The sequence below is a fragment of the Castanea sativa genome, chromosome 9, assembly GCF_040712315.1.
Source record: "Castanea sativa cultivar Marrone di Chiusa Pesio chromosome 9, ASM4071231v1".
Lineage (NCBI taxonomy): Eukaryota > Viridiplantae > Streptophyta > Magnoliopsida > Fagales > Fagaceae > Castanea > Castanea sativa.
The window spans coordinates 42230615-42251125 of NC_134021.1; the positions used below are offsets into that span (position 1 = coordinate 42230615).

Below are 20511 nucleotides of genomic sequence, written 5' to 3' on the forward strand. Positions count from 1 at the left end.
AATTCTCCAGTTACCTTGTCTTTTTTTTCTTTTTCTTTTTCTTTTTCCAGTTAGATATTCTTTTGGCAAAAATCACAAGCTATGTGATCATTATACATTGTTCGATGGAATTTTAATACTATATGTATCCACTACCCTTTGTATGTCCAAAAAAAAAAAAAAAATACTCCTCAAGCAATGTGGGCATCATGTGAGACAATCCATCAATTATGATAGGACGAAGATTATGGCCTTTTCATTTTACTCCAAAAAACAGGAAGGAATAATTACCCTTAATCACAAGGAACTAATTTGTAAATTGTAATTACGTCTAATTTTACTTTATTTTGCCTTTGTTTTGGGGTTAGTCTTTGCTTTAGGTTCGTTTACATATATCTTTAATAAATTGGGCAAAATACAAAAAAGACATCCTAGAGTTTCATCATTTTATATATCTTCATTGAGGTGAGTGAATGAGAGTCTCTGAATTTCTCATTGAACACAAGGAGTCTCTAACAAAATTGTTCTATCTCACTTCTATCAAATGTGACTAATGTGCCACTTTATTAATAAAAAGAATTGTTTTAAATAGAATTTAATTATAAAAAGACAAAAATGTGTTTTGATAATTAAAAATAAAAATGAAAGAAAAAAATTTTGATGAATAAGAAAATGGCGTTTGACCTGCAAACACAACAAAGAAAAAAATAATACAAATAGCTTTTGTATTTGCATACATAAACTCAATATTTTTAATTGGTATATTAAGTTTAGGAGTACAATGCAGAGTTAAGTTGTATTAATGAGGTGCCCGTCTATCTCAATTCTCAACCAACAATTTGGTCATTTCAAAAAAAAAAAAAAAATCTAACAATTAGGCAATATATGTTTTTTTTTATAAGAATATGTATTGTTAAGTGTTTAAATGTTTGTGATGAATTTAGCTTAATTCATGGAGCAAAATATCAGGATTGCATATTTGTAATATATGAATGTATATCAAACATTGTGATATTTGGTGCGGAGAAGCATATTGTATTAGTTTGAAATTAAAAAAAAATGTCCGTATCCTGTAATGGTAGATATTCAAATCAAATAGCTCTTCCATCAAAAAATAAATATATATCAAATAGTTCTGTAATAGTTCTTTCTCAATTTCCTTTTAAAAAAAAAAAAAAACAAGGGTATCCAAAGTTCTTCGGACACCTTACTATTCAGTTGGGTATCCCTATCCTGCTCAATTTCATTTTTATTTTGCATAGATTTGCTGCATATGCAGCCACAAATCAAAGTGTGTTGCATTTACAAAATCATTGCCGGTATGTTGGCTTTCAAGAGTCATTGGTATTAGATTACCAATTATCAAAAACATATTTCTATATCTTGATACTTGAAAATCTAGATGAAGGATTCACACTTGATCCATCAAGACAAAACTAGAACTTGCAAGTGATTCTGTTATACCAATAAGAGGCCGGACAGTTTGTAACTTGCAATTGATTCCGTTACCCATTTTTATAGTCCAACTTACAATTGATTCTAATGGTAAAGCTTGACTGTTTGTAATTTGCTTTGGGGTTTGTAAATATAATAGTAGCCGTCCCGTGCTTGGTGAGACTTTGCGACTAGTTAAATTAATTGGTGATTCCATGAATTCAACCAAAGAAAAACCTTATTGAAAACCCCTCATTGTAAGTCCCTTAGATTTGGGAGATATATTCAAAATTGAATTTCTACCTTGAGATTCGCCACCACCAAAGGATTATATAAAAAAAAATAAAAAATAAAAAATTTTAAATCTTGATCCTCTCAGGTTGAAGTTCTCACATATGCATTACTAATTTTCAATTGAAAAATTACTACCATGTCTCCATATTGATTCCATTGAGATATTGTTAGGTACATTGTAACTAATTAAACTATAATTATTTTTTTTCTCTAATAAGACCATGTACCTCTTTAAGAGCATATTTTATTAATTTACTAATTAATAATTAAGTCAGTTGTTTTATAGATAAAATCAGCTATTTGTGGTGTGTTACTGTGTAGAACCCCATTATCTCTTTCTTGTGTGTGCGCGCATGTGTTTGCTTTTCAAAAAATAAAATCTGCAACTATCATTTAATTAGAAACTTATAGGAGCATGGGTAAATTCACGTATGACAGAAAAACCTGATGTTATCCGTTACTCATGGCGTTCTATCTTCATAGAATTCACATGGACCTACAGCTACAAGGAAAAGTTGTGGGTTTTTTTTTCTCTCTTTTTGGAGGCCAAGTGTGTACATGGCATTTCTAGTACACTCCACTACCCTGTACAAATCCTTATATAGAGTACATTAAATTTCTCAATTAAATTTAAACACATCATATAATTGCATTGAATTTATTAAGAAATTATAATACTGTTTATGCTTCATTGATAAATGGCATGCAAGCATGTGGTTGTAGTTAATTGAAAAACGTAATATAATGCTTTTACGAAACCATGCTTAAAGCTTTACACAAAAACGTTACTCATTGACATTGGCCACTGCTCAAAAACCAATGGTGCCCGGGCTTCATATTTTAATCCCAAAATGTGATTTGGAACCCAATAATCTCAACTTCACTCGTGACATTATTCCCCAGGAAATATAATTCAGGCAATCATTTACATAGAGCAAACAGGACAGTTAATCCTGTGTTCTATCTTACAAAATACACATTTGCTCAACTCATAGTTACCTACTTTGTGTTAATATAAGCTCGTTCAACATTTATTTTTCATAAGTAATAAAGTTTTATTAATAACAAGAATCAAGTCACCCAATAACAAAAACCGAGTCACACAAGTATACAAGATGTATATGACTAAGGACCATACGCAAATTACATAATTCTATCAAATTAGTAATCGAATAAATATAAGCATGTTCAACATTATTCATCTATAACAACCCCCCATTGAATTCACAATACAACATTAAATCAAACAAAATCCTAACCTTCCATATCTAATAATCATACCTTAGGCGTTCTCATCATGATGCAAAACTTGGAGATGAGTTCAAATTCTTTGGTGGTGGGTTCCCTCCTAAGATCAGCATATATGAGTAGAAGCAGAGCATTGCAGCACTTTTAAGGACAAAAACACAGAATACAGTTAGATTCAAAATAGATTCTAGAAACTGAACTCTCTTTTCAAAAGAAAAAAAAACATTGGCAGTCAGATATTGCAATACCTAATAGCAGCGTAAAAACCTGTTGGAAATACTTTCTTTGTCTGCATCCACAATACAATTATAAAGTTAGAAACAATGAATCAACTAGCCAATGAGTAAGATGAATTTTCTGCTCATGCGATGTAATAAAAATAAGTAGCTCTGAAAGTTATTCCAAAGAAGCACCGCTGAGAGTGCTACAAAATTAGAGGTATACACAGTTAGTATAGGAATATCTCCCCAAAAAAAAAATATCCATAGCTTAAATACAGGCAATAACAAAACATATATCAAGACTAAAATTGGACTGAAGTCACAGACAAATCAGAACCTGCTTGTCCTAGAATGAAGGGCAAACTGGATTTTCCTAGCCTCCAGATCTTTAAGTTAAAGGTGCTGAGAGCTAGCAAAGCACCTCCAAAGAGCACACCAGAGCTAAGAGTTGCAAGATTTCTTGAGAAAACAAAACCAAGAAGTCCACCACTTGTAACCAGTCCACCTGTAACAAAATATAAGTTAAAAGTTATCAGTAAGTATTCATTTATAGTGGGAAAAAAATATGTGAGCAGGTATTTGTACAGTTAACATACTTATCACTAGCAATGTGGGCAGAAGTGAAGCATTTACAAATCAAAATGCTGCTAAAACATTTTATTGGAACACTTTAAAAAAAAAAATGTGGTCTCAATCAACAAATGTACAAAAGTTGTAGCAGGTGAGAGTAATTTCGATTTTGCAATGAAGACAATGCTCCAACAGATTCATGTTGATAATAATACATAAACAACTGTGACAATCAAAATGCTTTGAGTAAGGGGTCAACTTTGAACAGCCTATGATATAAAATTGCATTTCAACTGGTGTTTGAGGAGTCTACTACTCCCTAGCAGACTTCAGTTCATCTGATCATCATCGTTCCTGTATCAGAATTATCAAGGTCTAATATCAAAGCTTGGTCTTTTGAATAAGATGCATATTACTATTAATTGGTTGCCAATGAGGACTAGTTCAATTGGCACCTACTCCCTTTATAAGTTCCATGTGTAAGGTGAGGTTGTGAATTCATGACCTATTAGATGAATTAAAAAATAATAATAAATAAATAAATCTTGAACCCACGACCTCCCTCTTTATCCCATTATTTGGGAATCAAGCAATAGCTAATTGGTTATATATCACAGAAATCATAACCAACTAATCAAGTATATCAATTAACTTAACAGGCAAAATGGTCTAAGAAGTACAATATTCTGCTTATGACATAATTTCTCAATATAATCAAGATAAAAATCCAACAGTGACATTTAAGATATCTCAAACATTGCCCAAAGTAAATTTTGCAAACCGTTGCCTGCCTAAAAAGAGTTGAAAAATAACTAAAACCATGGCAAGAGAATTAGAAAATTTCCCATATTAACTATTATGACTACAATAAATTGAATAAAAAATTGTTCAAAACCTGCGTGGATGAATAACAACCAACCATAGAACTCCAATTTCGACATCCTCAAGATGTCAATTGGGTTACCATAAGGTCCACAACATTCAACATGGCCGCATTAATCAATTGACAAGATTGAATCAACAAATAAGGTCAACAGCTCTCTTTAAGACAATTATTTCCAAAACCTTTTCTCCCCATGCTCAATTCTAAAGTATCTGGTTATACAAGACTCAGTAGCCCCCAATGCTGCAAGGCCAAGAGGTGCTTAAAGATCGCTAACAAAAATTAAAGTTTCATAAACCCAAGACTTGAAGGAGACAAGCCACCCAATGAAATTTCATTTTAAACAAGGACATAATATTTCATAGCTTTCAGATATCTTATGTCATACTAACAGGCCAATCTAGAAAATTCTAGCTTTTAAGCAAGATTCCATTCCAAATTACCAAGCTATACGATGAAAAGTTTTGGATCCATACTCTTTTCTTCTCTTTTCTGCTGGTCCTTTTTCCCAGGTTAAAGATGTAAAGCAGTCCACTATAACTCTCCAAGTTTTCATGTTAGTTGTAATACTTTCTTTGAATTGAAACCATCAGAAATTCCTTATCCCTTATGTTATTAACAGGTCTATTCCCTCAGCATGCAAATCGAAATACAATGGCAGATGAAATCAAATTTTACATTACAGTATATGTACTTCTAGTTCCACTTGATCCTACAACTTATATATGATGCTTAAGTCACGTACTTGCTTTTTCTATTTTTTTTTTCTTTTTTAATTTTTATAAGTAGCAAAGAACATTTAAGAAAAAGAAAGGGCACAGCCGTAGTAGACAGGATGCATACCAGTGACATGTAATAGGAAAATAAACCTAAGATCTAAAACTAAAAAGATCCATAAATTTCCAAGAAAGAGAATGAAACTCAACCCTTATTCGCTTTTCATCTACTTCTATCTTAAAATGCTTCTATGAACTACTCTACAACTTTACATCTAATTAATGATTTTCTTAAAGAAAAATATGGTGGCTAAGGACCACTCATGCTTTGTGTATTTAAGTGCATTTTAAGGTCATGAGTATTGGGGATAAGACTGTCGACCAATCAAAGAATATTTTAAGACTTCAAAATTTTTGTTTGACATAATTTTTAATCAACTTAAGATGAACAATAAAACTAGCACTGAATAAACCTTAAATAATTTCATGTTTAAAAAAGGTGAGTGTAAGCTATCAAATCTCTTTGATGTAGTGAAGTAAACAATTGAGGTTTTTGCTAAATCGATGTGCACCTACCATAAGGGATGCCAAAACAAAATTGCATTTCAACTGGTGTTTGACGAGTCTATTACTCCTTAGCAGACTTCAGTTCATCTGTTCATCATCATTCATGTATCAGAATTATCAAGGTCTAATATCAAAACTTGGTCTTTTAAATGAGATGCATATTACTATTAATTGGTTGCCAATGAGGACTAGGTCAAGTGGCACCTACTCCCCTTATAAGTTCTATGTGTAAGGTGAGGTTGTGGATTCATGACCAATTAGATGCATCAAAAAAATAATAACAAATAAATAAATCTTGAACCCACGACCTCACTCTTTATCCCATTATTTGGGAAGAGAAAGTACCAATCGAGCAATAGATCATTGGTTATATATCACAGAAATCATAACCAACTAATCCAGTATATCAGTTAACTTAAGCAGGCAAAATGTTCTAAGAAGTACAATATTCTGCTTATGACAAATAATTTCTCAATATACTCAAGATTGAAATCCATGACCAACAGTGACATTTAAGATTACTCAAAGGGTGCGTGAACATTGCCCAAAGTAAATTTTGCAAACCACTGCCTGCCTAAAAAGAGTTGAAAAATAACTAAAACCATGGCAAGAGAATTAGAAAATTTCCCATATTAACTATTAAGACTACAATAAATTGAATAAAAAATTGTTCAAAAACTGCACGGATGAATAACAACCAACCATAGAACTCCGATTTTGACATCCTCAAGACAGCATAAAATCTGTAAAAAATAAAGGGCCGAAATAGTGACAATCGAGAAAACATATAGAAAGAACAAGGCAGTAGGGGCTCCTATCAATGACCAAGAAACATGAAGCAATGTGATACAGTCCTGCATTCTAGAGAACAAGTCTAGAATGCAATTGTATCTTGCATCTGAGGATTAATTGCAAGATGGGTTTTAAGAGATTATCAATTATGATATACACATCAGACATCCAAACAACAGATTAACAGAAACTGAATTATAAATGTATTTCTGATCAGTTGTCAAATAAGTGTAATATTTCCAATGAAATTACAGCAAAAGGGTGGTCTAGCTAAACCATTTTCCCCAACAAAATTTATGCTGAACATAGCTGATGAAATGACAATTGAAATATCTTATTCCATGGACCATGGTTTGCTGGAAGTCCTCTGGACTGTTTGGACTAGAATTTGCAATAATCTAGTCATTGAGGTCCAACATCCCTTGATTTTTATTTTATTTTTTATAAGGTCCAACATCCCTTGATAGAATGATAATATTTAAAATAGGAATGAACTTTTTTCCTTTTTAGATAACGTAGGGAACCTTTTTAAAGAAGAGCCCTTTAGAATCGCTTCTAGCCTGTAAAACCTATGGGAACTTACCCCACCCTCCAGTAGTATTTGCCAGGTAATTTGGGGGAATTCACCCTTGATGGGATAAGTAGTTTGAGCTCATGCCTAGGGGCAGAATAGGCATGAAATATTTTTTGAAGGATTTATCAAAAAAAAAAAAAAGATTTGATTAATGTAATAAATTTATATTAAAAAAGTTAAGGGTTTTGGGTCTACGTTTTAAATTGACTGTTTAGATTATACTATGATGATTTAAAAAGAACTTTCCTGTTATCCTAGGCAAACCAAACCAATTCAAGTCATATTTAAAACATCAATCACAAAGTACAAGAGGACAGAATTAGTATGCACCTCTAAGCTTTTGAGTTACCTTAATGGTGTGAAGGGCAAGAGTTGTCTTCCTAGATGCCTCTCACCCATCAATTTCAACAATTCTTCCCTGCAAAGTGCAGTGGAAATCTCTCACCACAGCTGTAATGACACTACTCCATAATCCATTTATTTGTATCTAAACTTACACTTGAGATAAAAATCATGATCATACCTTCATCAAGAAGTAACTGGTCCATAAGTAGTACATTTTGAAGCTCTTATAATATGTTGACAGACAGAAGTTCCAAATTTTCATGTAACAACACTCATCAGCTATTCAGCTGCGTATCATGAGAATGGCAAGAAGAAAGTGCTAAGCCTTATGCACATGCGCAACAGCAATGCAAATAATGTGATTGAAGCATAACATGAAAATAACCCTCTTTCAATTAGTAAATTAATAGTTAAGAGACTCAAAATAAAATGGTAAACCATGCAAGCAACGCTAGTTTTTTCTCCACATCCCTCCTCAAAAAGCTACTAACAAATTGCTAAAAGTTTAGCACATTGTTAAGAACCTACAGGTAATACCATATATTACAGAACTATAGTATTTACCCAAAACCATGAACACGCCAGTAGCAAATACCCCAATCTAGAAGTCAAAAGAGTTCACTACTTGAACACGATGTTAAGGTTTGATAGGGAATACTTTTTTTTCTTTATTGGATAAGTAGAATTACCGGCGTACTAAAGATTCCATCATAGTTTCAGATTTGGGCCCTAGATAATATGTTTAAGCATAAGATGAAATCCCTGGTTGCACATCAGTTACAGCACATACCAATTGTTAAAAAAATATTAAACAAAAAAAAAAAAAACCCACAGATTATCTTCACTCTCAAAAATTGAAGAGAACTTGTCTCTTTTTCCTTTTTTCCTTTTATTAATATTTTGGGAGAGGCGGGGAGGTGGCAGGGGGTGATTATTTAGTTGATTTAGCCTATCTAAGAAGAAACAAGAATTGACTGCTTCAGAGCAAGTTTGTGCCACCCTCATCAACAGGTTTTTTTCATACACAAATCCGAGACACGTTTTTGAGATCATTCGTTCATTTTCTCCCTGACCTACTGCACTCAACTCACCATGTTTATTACTAGCCTCCTTCCACTTATCAATTTCAAAAATTCTTCCTATCTTTCTTCTTTCCATTATTACCATCACAAGCTCCAGCATTCCAGCAATAAATCCCTTATTCCCTCTTTAGTTTCAATCAATATCAGAAAAATTCCGGCTTCCCTTTGTAATTTATAGTTCCTCTTTACTTTTTTTTATTTTTTTTTACTATAATTACAGTACCTATAGATGGGCCTTTGTTTCTTCTTTCACATGTAAATTAAGCAAAGAGAAAGCAAGAACCCTATATATTATTTTTAATTTTTTCAATTTCACATTCATGCAAATATGCATTGGAGTCATTGCAAAAATACCCAAAAACGAAAAAGAAGGAAACTTTGCAAAATCTAGGAACCCAGTTCAGAAAAATTAAGGTCAAGCACAAAGGCATTGAAATCTAACAAACCCCAAAACTTCAGCAGTAACAAAAACCAAGAAAATTACAATGTCCCAGAAAGTTTACCGCAACAAACTGTGAAATAAAATTGGAGAGAGAGAGATACTTGGTGGAGAGAGCAGAGTAGAGTGGAAAGGCGAGGTCTTCTGCTGAAGGCATTGAGACAAAGATGCTTCATTAGTGAAGGTGTAAAGAAACCCATTTTTGCAAGGAATTCCTGTAAAGATTTTGCCTTTTGGGGTTTAAGGTAAAGATTTTGGCTTTGGGGTTTAACGTATAGAAAGTGAGAAACCCATATCAGTTTTCTGATAATTTCACTGTGTTTTGTATTTGAGTATTTCTGTTATTGCCGTCAGTGTTGTGATGTTTGAAAGTTTTTCTTCATGCTATTCTTTTGTCCTTGCAAGAGTTCATTGGCCCAAGCCCAAGATGAACGGGCCATTATGGGTTTGATCTATTTGTTATACCTTTTGTCTTAATTATAAATTTATGTTCTGCACAAGTATATTTCAAACCATAATCTAACAAATCTGAACTGATGTCTTCGGTTGATAAATTGGGTTGAGTTGGGTTAAGTTGATAATTCTCATTGCAAATTTATAATTGATATTACTCAAATAATTGATAGGTAGTGTAAGTGCACAATTGCACCTGGTCCCAAGAACAGTTATGGACTCAGGCCCAATGAGCCTTAAACAATACGAATTTGTAGAGTGTGGGTTTGAAACCTAGGTTAGAAGTGTGTGTGGGGATTAAATGACAAACTAAAGATTGCAAATACTTGGGAACAATAAGGAATACTGTAAATGGGCCTCCTCGGACGTAAGCCGAGAGCTGTTCTTATATTATATCTTTCTCTTTGTCTTTTTTCTGTTTAGGTTACAAAAAGTTCCCCCTCTTTCTGCTCTAGGTTCCTCCTTAAATACTCCTCCTCTTAATACTTTATACACGTGTTGCCTCCACTCCTCCCTTAGCTTAGATATTTCTTTTCTTAGCGTCTTTGAACAGTAAGTAGAAGTTTCCCTTCCACTGTTCAAGTGTCACTTCCCCATTAATGCGGCCAGGGTGGTAGGTGCAGGGTCTTTAATGTGGAGGTAGCAGCCTTTACCTTTGACATTTTTCCAACATCGGTGCTTCTAGGACATTCAAGGGTTCACCCCCTTTAACCATTGGTCTTGACCGCGTCATTCCCTAACCTTTACCATGAAGTCCCGGGTTCTCTGGTGCCAGTCCGAGGGGAAAAACATCCTCGGCTGGATCCTCGGATCCTCGGCGTATGGGCCGACCCGAAGTAATAACAAGCCCTAAACTCAAGAGCAGGTCGGCCTTCCTTAGCAAGACCCAACGGCCCATATTCCTTTCAAGATCTTTTTACTCCCCACAATAGCCCCTCAAAACTCTAATTTTCGACATCCGAGGAGAAAAATAGGGTTTTGATCTAACGAGGATCCACTCCTACCACTTTATAAGTGATGGCACGTGTGGAAATCGTTTCGCGTCCCAGAAGATGCCACTTGGCGGTTTTATTTTCAAAAACGCGCGCATTTATTACTGTAAGTTACTTTTTGTCTCCCATGTTCAACGGTGAGATGGGCATCCAACGGTTCTCGTTACTCCACGAAATTTTAGGCGGGACAAATATAATTTCGAGGCCGCCATTTCGCACGTCGTGACGCTTCGGGAACCTGCGCCTTCATTTAAGTCATCAGGGATCAATCTCATCAAAACAACAACAATCATTCTTTACCAGCAGAAAACCGTGGAAACCTGTACCTTCAACTTTGTAAGTTCTTGATCTCTCTATTCTTAACCTTTTCTCCTCGGATACAGTCCTCGGCTGTCTTCGTAAACACCCTCCCCTTTAGAGTTTAACCTTTCGTTCTTTTCTAATGGGCAAGTTTAAGTGTCTAGTTGATACCGCCGCTGGGATGGAGGGCTTTAGGGCTAAGTACCGTATTCCCAGCGATGTAGGACTAAAATATTGCCCGGCAGAAGCCGTGGCCGGTTCTAGGAAAGAGGAAGAGGTTATCATCCCTATGATAGCCTTTATAGAGGGTGGGATGACCCTTCCAATGAAACCCGTAATGAGGGAGTACCTTCGCAACCACCGGTTGTGTCCCGATCAATGCCTCCCAAACGTTTTTAGAGTTCTAGGTAGTGTAGATGCTCTAAACGAGCAGATGCGTTTAAACCTCACATGGCACGATGTCGTGTTCCTATATGAGTCCCATAAACTTTCTAAGGTAGGTTATTATATTAAATCTCGGTCCAGCACTGTTAGGCTAATCTTCTGTCTGCCCAAATCAAACAAAGGCATGAAGGACGACTACTTGATCGTGTCTGGGAACTGGCACGACGGCCTCCACTACCCAGTTGAGTGGGGGGATCCAGGTGCGACGCCGTAGGATTAATCTCCCCACAACACAACTTCTCCTAACACACACAGAAATGCGTATTCGTATTTACTTAAATTTGTTAAATATTTGTGTGAATCTGACCAGATTTGTTTGTTTTGACGTCTTTTTTTGCAGATAAGCAGCACGTGCGTCCTCGTCTGAGTCACTGTAACATTGCCGATCTAAACCGAGTACTTCGCTCTGAAGTGTTCGTTAGTGAAGACTTACAACTCCGGGCTGCTCACCTTATTCTAGGATACACTCCCCTTTCCTCGGACTTCTAGGAGATAGAGAACGCCATAATTGCGGGCGACCGAAGACGAAGGAGGATAAACGTAGCTCGGCCCCACTTTCTGGACGACCGCGACCTCCCGGACGCTCCCAACACCGTTTTGTACAACCAGCCTATAGCAGCAATCCCCCTTGCTGTGCATTCACAAACAGCTGTCATTCCAGAAGAGCAGGTGTCTTCTTCACACACACTTGACGACGAGATAGATCAATTCCATCTCGAAGACACCGAGAGACCTCGCGGGAACCAGTTTGTGGTACTTTCCGACGAGGAGGAAGAAGCCACCGAGGCTTCTGGAATCGCAGGGTTTGTAGTTGCCCTTCCCGAGGACGAATTTGAAGAAGACATGGGAAGAATGGAGGGTCTCCTCACCAATAGGGCTGCTAAGGTTGCAGAGAAAAAGAAAACGGGGACGTCCCAAATTCCCCCAGCTTTACCTCCTCCTCCTCCTCCAGCTGAGCCAAAACTGCCAGCCGAGGATCCCAAGAAGAAGAGGAAGGGGGATAATGAGGGGACGATTACTAAAGACCCCAAAAAACCACGCCAACAACTCCCACCGGCCCAGCAGCAGAAGCTGGACAAGGGCAAGGGTAGAGCCCGTTCGGTTGAAATCGGGGAATTCAGGGACCAGGCTGAAGTGCGCCGAGCACCGACCACCTGGTCCCCCGATCTAAGGCTGGACGGCGCACCCATCTCCTGCCAGTCCAGTATAAGGGCGGTTCAACAAGGCCACGCCCACCACCTGGCCGAGGTCTTGGAACGCCCTCTTCTGCTGCCCAAGGACATGGAGACCTTAGAAAAGATGGGCCAGCCACAACTATTCCTCTCCCTAAAAAGAGACTTAGCGCTGGTAAGTTTTCCCCTTTCTTTTAGGAAGATTCCACTTTTAACAGTATTTGTAAGTAAGTTTTTTAAGTTTTTTTTTTTTTTTTTATTATTCCTAACTTCATCATACTTTGTTACAGGCTATTCAGGAGGTCTTTGTAGCTGAAAAGTTTATTGAAGACACTCGGAAAATAGCCAGAACTGAGCTCGAAATCAGGATGGAGACTGAGAAGTCCTTGGGTACAGCCCTTGCCGAGAACGAGAAGCTGACCTCGGAGGTAGCAGATCTGAGGAGAGAGAAAAATGGGGTCGAGTCAAACTTGAAGACTATGAAGACCCAGATAGAAGGACAGCGCAAGCTCCTTCGTGAAAGAGATGAAGAGCTCTCCCAAGCTCAAAGGGAGTGCTCGGATCTGAAGAAGCAACTGGCTCTGATGAAGGAAGAAGCCAGCTCCTTCCAACTCTCTCTTCAAGCTGCCAAGCAGGCAAGTTTCGATGAAGGGGTAGCAACCACCGAGGAGCAGCTGACAGAGGAGTTCGCGGCTTTATGCCGCAAATACTGTCAAAAAGTATCGGGGGAAGCTTTAAACGTAGCAGGAGTTCCCCAATCTTCGGATTTGAGGAAGTCCGAGAACGTTTGGCTTCCCCTAGAAATACAGGAGATTGAAGAGGCTCCTGCTGCTACTCCTACCCCTGAGACAACTCTTCCTGCCCTACCTCCGGTGGTCCCACAGCAAATTCCTGATCCTACAGAACCTTCTGGTTCCAACAAAGAGAAGGAAGGAGGAGGGGATGCAGAGAAGGACTTAAGCCAAACAGTTGAACCCAACGTCCCTCCAACGAAGACAGCAGATAAGGGAAAGCAAATCTTGACTCCCTTTGAGCTGGAGTTGAGAAAGACAGAGGGCACCAGTACCTCTCAGCAAGAGCCTCCTCCAAAAGCTTAGGACTTAGCTTAGGGCTTAGCTTAGGGCTTCTCTTTTTCCATTTTTGAATTATATATGTAATTCATATTTAGCTGATTAATGAAGAACAATTTCATTTGCTTTTCACTTGGGTTGTATCTGTTATACTTTACTTTTTTTTTATTTGTTATAAAGATTGCCATTAGCACATAACCAAAATTTCTTAGAGTAAACAAATCTAACTCCAAGGATTGCACAATCATAACTTTCACATAATCTTATGCACATTGTTAAAGATTTAATACAAGGTGACATGGTTAATATATTTAAACAATGCCTTGATTAAAAATAAAAAAGGACTTCATATAACGATTAAACCCTTATAATGCATAACACTGTTTCTAGTAGGATGTAAGATCCGAGGACCATTCCCTACACAAAATTGCTTAACACTTAAAGATATGAAACTTAAGGTCCGAGTTTAATAAACGGTAACGCATTAACATCCAGACATAATAAGGAGATAATCTTGATCAAAATGGTGGTCCGAAGATAAGACTTAATCAATTTTCCGTTTGATTCTTAAAAATTATAACTTCAAATTTTAATTTTCCCAAAGTAGGAGGTCCGGAGACCCGACATAACTAAGGTTCTGTTTAACAAATGACAAGACATCAATTTCCACAAGGTTTGTGGTCCGAGGACTGCACTTAACCAAGTTTCTGTTTGATTCTTAAAAATGATAACTTCAAATGTTAATTTTCCCAAAGTAGGAGGTCCGAAGACCCGACATAACTAAGGTTCTGTTTAACAAATGACAAGACATCGATTTCCACAAGGTTTGTGGTCCGAGGACTGCACTTAACCAAGTTTCTGTTTGATTCTTAAAAATGATAACTTCAAATGTTAATTTTTCCAAAGTAGGAGGTCCGAAGACCCGGCATAACTAAGGTTCTGTTTAACAAATGACAAGACATCAAGTTCCATAAGGTTTGTGGTCCGAGGACTGCACTTAACCAAGTTTCTGTTTGATTCTTAAAAATGATAACTTCAAATGTTAATTTTCCCAAAGTAGGAGGTCCGAAGACCCGGCATAACTAAGGTTCTGTTTAACAAATGACAAGACATCAATTTCCACAAGGTTTGTGGTCCGAGGACTGCACTTAACCAAGTTTCTGTTTGATTCTTAAAAATGATAACTTCAAATGTTAATTTTCCCAAAGTAGGAGGTCCGAAGACCCGGCATAACTAAGGTTCTGTTTAACAAATGACAAGACATCAATTTTCACAAGGTTTGTGGTCCGAGGACTGCACTTAACCAAGTTTCTGTTTGATTCTTAAAAATGATAACTTCAAATGTTAATTTTCCCAAAGTAGGAGGTCCGAAGACCCGGCATAACTAAGGTTCTGTTTAACAAATGACAAGACATCAATTTCCACAAGGTTTGTGGTCCGAGGACTGCACTTAACCAAGTTTCTGTTTGATTCTTAAAAATGATAACTTCAAAAATCAGAGCTACTCATAACTTTGAAATATTAATTGACAAAAGCTCATTTTCATTAATAGTAATACCTTCTAAGATTATTTACATTCCATGGATGTGGTACAATTCGTTCATCTAGGTCAGCCTATACGACCCTATGCCTGCTATTGAAACAATGCGATAGGGGCCTTCCCAGTTAGGTCCTAGCTTACCCCAAGCTGGGTTTTTAGAAGTGCCTACAACTTTCCTTAATACAAGATCACCAGGCGCAAGTGGCCTTAGCTTCACGTGGGCATCATATCCCTGTTTTAGCTTCTGCTGATAATAAGCCATTTGGACCATAGCTGCCTCACGCCGTTCCTCAAGTAAATCAAGATCTCTCTCTAGAAGTTCCTTGTTATTCTCTGGGCTAAAAGAACTTGTCTTTAGAGTAGGAAAGCCAGATTCCAATGGTATCACCGCCTCGGCTCCATAAGTCATAGAGAATGGCGTTTCTCCAGTGGACCTGCGCGGAGTGGTCCGATACGTCCACAGGACATGAGGGAGCTCTTCTACCCATCTGCCTTTCACATCATCCAACCTCTTCTTGAGCCCGTTGACTATGACCTTGTTAACGGCCTTGGCCTGCCCATTCCCTCGAGGATAAGCTGGGGTAGAATATCTATTTGTGATACCCATGTCACCACAATATTGCCTAAAGGCGTTGCTGTCAAATTGAACGCCATTGTCTGAGATAAGTGTATGCGGTATACCAAATCTAGTAACAATATTTTTCCATATAAATTTCTTGGAATCAACATCTCGGATATTGGCTAAGGGCTCAGCTTCAACCCATTTAGTGAAATAGTCTGTTCCCACGAGCAGCCATCTTTTGTTGCCAGCAGCTCTTGGAAATGGCCCTACAATGTCCAGGCCCCATTGTGCGAAAGGCCAAGGGCTAGAGAGAGGGTTAAGAACCCCTCCAGGTTGGTGGATATTAGGGGCGAACCTCTGACATTGATCACATTTTCTGGCATAGTCCTGAGCCTCCCTCTGCATATTGGGCCACCAATAACCCTGAGTTAGGGCTCTATGGGCTAAGGACCTTCCCCCAGTGTAGCTTCCACAAATTCCCTCATGCAATTCCTCCAGTAATGACTTTGTTGATTCAGGGTGTACACACAACAAATACGGTCCTGAAAAGGATCGTTTGTATAGCTTCTGGTCCTCGGACAACCAGAAATGCGGCGCCTTTCGACGTACCTTTTCTGCTTCAACTTTGTCTTCGGGAAGGATGTCATTTTTAAGAAAAGATATGATCGAATCCATCCAACTAGAACCAGGCCTTATTAGATGGATGCGAGGTGCGTTAGCAGCTACAAGAGAAGGTTCTACCAGATCCTCAACGAGAATAACCCTTGGTAGACCTTGAGCCGAGGATGTTACCAACGTAGCCAAAGAATCTGCATGAGTGTTTCCACTCCTAGAGACATGAGCTAAGGCAAAGGAGTCGAATTCAGCCTGCCGACGCTTGACCTGGGCCAAATATTCCTGCATTCTGGGATCTCTAGCCTCCATGGTCCCCATGACTTGGCCGACCACTAACTGAGAGTCCGAGAACACATGGATTTCCTTGCCACCCATCTTATGTACCATTTGCATGCCTACCAAGACTGCTTCATACTCGGCCTCATTATTAGTAGCCGAGAAGGCCAATCTCAAAGATTTTTCAAAGACAATTCCTTCAGGGGACATTAGAACAAGTCCAACACCAGACCCTTTTTGATTAGCAGCCCCATCGACATAAATTCTCCAAGCCGAGGGCGATATGGCTGTGATCACACCAACTGATTTTTCACCCATGTGTGCTTCTTTTGAAGTTTCTTCTAACAATGGTTCAGTAAACTCTGCCACCAAATCAGCGAGGACCTGTCCCTTTACCGAAGTGCGAGGCTTGTATTTAACATCAAAGGCTCCCAAAATGGTTCCCCATTTTGCCACCCTGCCAGAATAATTAGCACTACGCAACACAGCCTTGAGAGGCAACTGGGTCAAAACAACCACAGTATGAGATTGGAAATAATGAGGAAGTTTGCGCATGGCGTGGACTACAGCCAGAAGCGCTTTTTCCAAGGGCAGATAGCGCACCTCGACCTCATTCAAGGACTTACTAACGTAGTAGATCGGTCTCTGTACTCCATTTTCATTTCTTATAAGGACTAGGCTCACCGCGTGAATAGCCACGGCCAGATAAGCGAATAAAACCTCGTCCACCTCAGGGCGAGATAAAATGGGTGGCCGAGAAAGATATTGCTTAAGCTGTTGGAAGGCTAACTCGCAGTCCTCGGTCCATTGAAACCCTTTCCACTTGTTCAACAACTGAAAGAAAGGACGGCACCGGTCAGCTGACCGAGAAATAAATCTATTCAACGCAGCAATCATTCCGGTCAATTTCTGAATCTCTTTTGGGTTCCGAGGCGGCTGCAAATTCTGAATAGCCTTAACCTGCACTGGGTTTACCTCTATGCCCCTATGAGTGATCATATATCCCAAGAACTTTCCAGATCCCACGCCAAAAGAACACTTGGAGGCGTTAAGGCGCAACTTATACTTCCTTAGCATCTGGAAGGTGTCGGCCAAATCTGTCATGTGCGAAGGTACTGTCTTACTCTTCACCACCATATCATCCACGTATACTTCTATGGTTTTCCCCAGTTGCTGTTCAAACATTCGGGTCATCATTCTTTGGTAAGTAGCCCCAGCATTTTTTAACCCAAATGGCATGACCTTATAATGATAGTTCCCGGTTGGAGTAATGAAAGCAGTCTTCTCCTGATCTTCTAACGCCAAGGGAATTTGGTGGTAACCCTGGAAGGCGTCCAAAAAACTCATCCGAGGATGTCCGACAGTAGCATCTACCAGTTGATCAATCCATGGCATTGGGAACGAATCTTTAGGACAGGCCTTGTTCAGATCAGTAAAGTCCACACATACTCTCCATTTGCCGTTCTTCTTCTTAACAACAACAGTATGAGCCAACCATTCAGGGTAGAAAACTTCTTTGATAGCCCCCGCCCTTTTGAGTTTAAGAACCTCTTCCTTCACAGCCTCAGAATGTTCTCGGGAAGATCGCCGAGGTGGCTGCCTCCTCGGAACAATGGCCGGATTGACGTTTAAATGATGACAAATAAAGTTCGGATCTACGCCTGGAGCCTCATAGGGGTCCCACGCAAAGACATCTAAATTATCCTTCAGAAATTTCAACAACTCCATCTTCTCTTGGTGTGGCAATCGTATGCCAACTTGGAAGAACCTCTCTGGATCATCTGTTATTACAAACTTCTCTAACTCCTCACAAACAGCCTCATCTTCTGTCATCGCTCCAGGTGCCTCCGGAGCTGTTAATTGCTATGAATCCTGGATGGGCAAGGTTGATGACTCAATTTCTGACTGACGAAGCACCGCAGCCGATATGCATTGCCTAGCCACTACCTGACTGCCGAGGATTTCCTCAACATGCTCCCCCGAGGGGAATTTCACTTTAACATGTAAGGTAGAAGAGACAGCTCCCAAAGCGTGCAGCCATGGCCTGGCGAGGATGGCTGTATATGGAGAATACGCGTCAACCACAATGAAATCTACCTCAACCGTTTCTGTGCCGGATTGAACGGGTAAACGGATCTGTCCCTTCGGCACAACGGCCCTTCCTTCGAAGCTTATAAGTGGGGAGTCGTAGGGAGTTAGATCTTCCAACTCCAACCTTAGCCCTTTAAATAGATCAGGGTACATGATATCTGCACCGCTGCCCTGATCTATCATAACCCTTCTCACATCATAATTCCCTATCCTAAGGGTAACCACAAGAGCATCATCATGGGGCTGGATAGTCCCTACTTTATCTTCCTCGGAGAAACCCAAGACAGGTAAAATGATCTTTAATTTCTTCGGCCTACTACCCACATCCTCGGCCTGCGGATGGGAAACCGCCATAACCCTAGTGGGACCTGAGCCGGTCCTACCAGGTGCAGCGAAGATAACATTAATTGTTCCCAATGCTGGCCGAGATGAACTATTCCTCTGGTTGTTTGAACCAACTTGATTGACCTGCCCAGTGGGCTGACACAAGTGCTGCTTTAACCTTCCCTCACCGACGAGCTGCTCTAGATGGTTCCAAAGGGTCCGACAGTTCTCGGTAGTGTGGCCCACATCCTGATGGTACTGACAGAAAAGGTTTTGATTTCTTCTCGCAGGGTCCCCTGCTATCTTGCTGGGCCATCTGAAGAAGGGCTCTTTACGAACTTTTTCTAATAACTGATGCACTGGTTCTCGGAACACAGTATGTACAGCCTGAGGTGCTGCCGAGCCGGATTGTCCGAAGTAATCCATCCTCGGCTTATTGTTATGATATCTGTCCGACCTGAAATCCCTTCTCTCCTGCGGGATAACCTTCTCCTTTCCTTTCCCTTGCTGCTGGTCTTCCTCTACCCTTTTATATTCATCAATACGATCCATAAGACGGCGTACGCTGCGGACGGGCTTTTTCGTCAAAGACTTTCTTAGGTCGTGATCAGTAGGGAGGCCCACCTTAAAGGTATTAAGCGCCACCTCATCAAAGTCGTCGTCTATTTCATTAAACATCTCCCAGTATCTGTCGGAGTATGCTTTTAGTGTCTCCCTTTCCTTCATGACCATGGATAGCAACGAGTCCAATGGCCGAGGGACTCTGCTACAAGTAATGAACCGCGAAGCAAATGCCCTAGTTAGTTCCCCAAACGAGCCTACAGACCCCGATTTGAGACCGTTAAACCATCTCATAGCCACAGGTCCCAAGCTGGAGGGGAAGACTTTACACATCAGAGTCTCGTTGTGAGAGTGCACTGCCATCCTTTGGTTGAAGTGACTCACGTGCTCCACCGGATCAGTCCGGCCATTATAGATGGTAAAGGTGGGCTGGGTGAACCGCCTGGGAAGCTTCCCCCTCTCAATCCTCAATGAAAACGGAGATTTAGAGAGTTGGTACAACGCCCTACTCATGGTATCGTTGCCTAAGCCCCTAGAACGAAGCTTCTTACGTCTGCGGGTTGGCTGGTCGTCCTCCTCACCGGAGGATGTTGCGCTGGTGGGGGAACATGACCTTGAACTGTACCCAAGTCCCCTATCCTTCTCTGAGGAAGAACTAGACGAGGACGGGGAAACCTTACGTTTAGCACGGCGTAACTTCCTCTTCAAACGATTGATTTCCTTCTGCATGGATTTAGAACCCTCATCGTGGGTAGTGCTACCCCCTTCATGAGTATGGCTAGCCCCTGGGTATTCTGTATGGACGCTTCCCTCACGATCCCTACGTTGTTCAAGACGTTCGAAATGATCTTCCGGTTGTGATCCTTGTGACTCTGCATGGTGAGAGCCTAAGCCTGCCATAATATCCCTACCCCTTCTAGACTAGATTCCCACAGACGGCGCCAATTGTAAGTGCACAATTGCACCT

The 20511-nt window shown here is 39.6% G+C and overlaps 2 protein-coding genes across 5 annotated transcripts in view; both read right to left on the reverse strand.

Annotated features, from left to right (window-relative positions):
- LOC142611296 (protein FATTY ACID EXPORT 1, chloroplastic-like) overlaps positions 1–20511 on the reverse strand; it is an 85884-nt gene that overhangs the window by 34613 nt on the left and 30760 nt on the right. The window lies entirely within an intron of this gene.
- On the reverse strand, positions 2621–9487 carry LOC142611298 (protein FATTY ACID EXPORT 1, chloroplastic-like). Of its 3 annotated transcripts, XM_075783405.1 has the most exons (7): positions 9249–9487; positions 7802–7910; positions 7628–7696; positions 5922–5999; positions 3514–3681; positions 3204–3244; positions 2621–3096 (listed from the first exon to the last, which is right to left on the reverse strand). In XM_075783405.1, the coding sequence occupies exons 4-6, from the start codon at positions 5947–5949 to the stop codon at positions 3204–3206; spliced, it is 237 nt and encodes a 78-aa protein (XP_075639520.1). In that variant the 5' UTR covers positions 5950–5999; positions 7628–7696; positions 7802–7910; positions 9249–9487; the 3' UTR covers positions 2621–3096. The 3 variants fall into 3 exon arrangements, 1 of the variants encoding a protein (XP_075639520.1); XR_012840004.1 differs by lacking the exons at positions 7628–7696; positions 7802–7910; positions 9249–9487 and adding an exon at positions 6615–7334 and having other exon boundaries at positions 3204–3379; XR_012840005.1 differs by lacking the exons at positions 5922–5999; positions 7628–7696; positions 7802–7910; positions 9249–9487 and adding an exon at positions 7609–7621 and having other exon boundaries at positions 3204–3379.

Bases quoted from the DNA above. Each gene is read 5' to 3' on its own strand.
- LOC142611298 (XM_075783405.1), bottom strand. From the start codon at position 5,949: ATGCAATTTTGTTTTGGCATCCCTTATG. The intron at 3,682-5,921 runs GTAGGTGCACAT...ATTTTGTTACAG, and splicing joins TTGTTTTGGCATCCCTTATG to GTGGACTGGTTACAAGTGGT. The intron at 3,245-3,513 runs GTTCTGATTTGT...TTGTGGATGCAG, and splicing joins CTTCATTCTAGGACAAGCAG to ACAAAGAAAGTATTTCCAAC.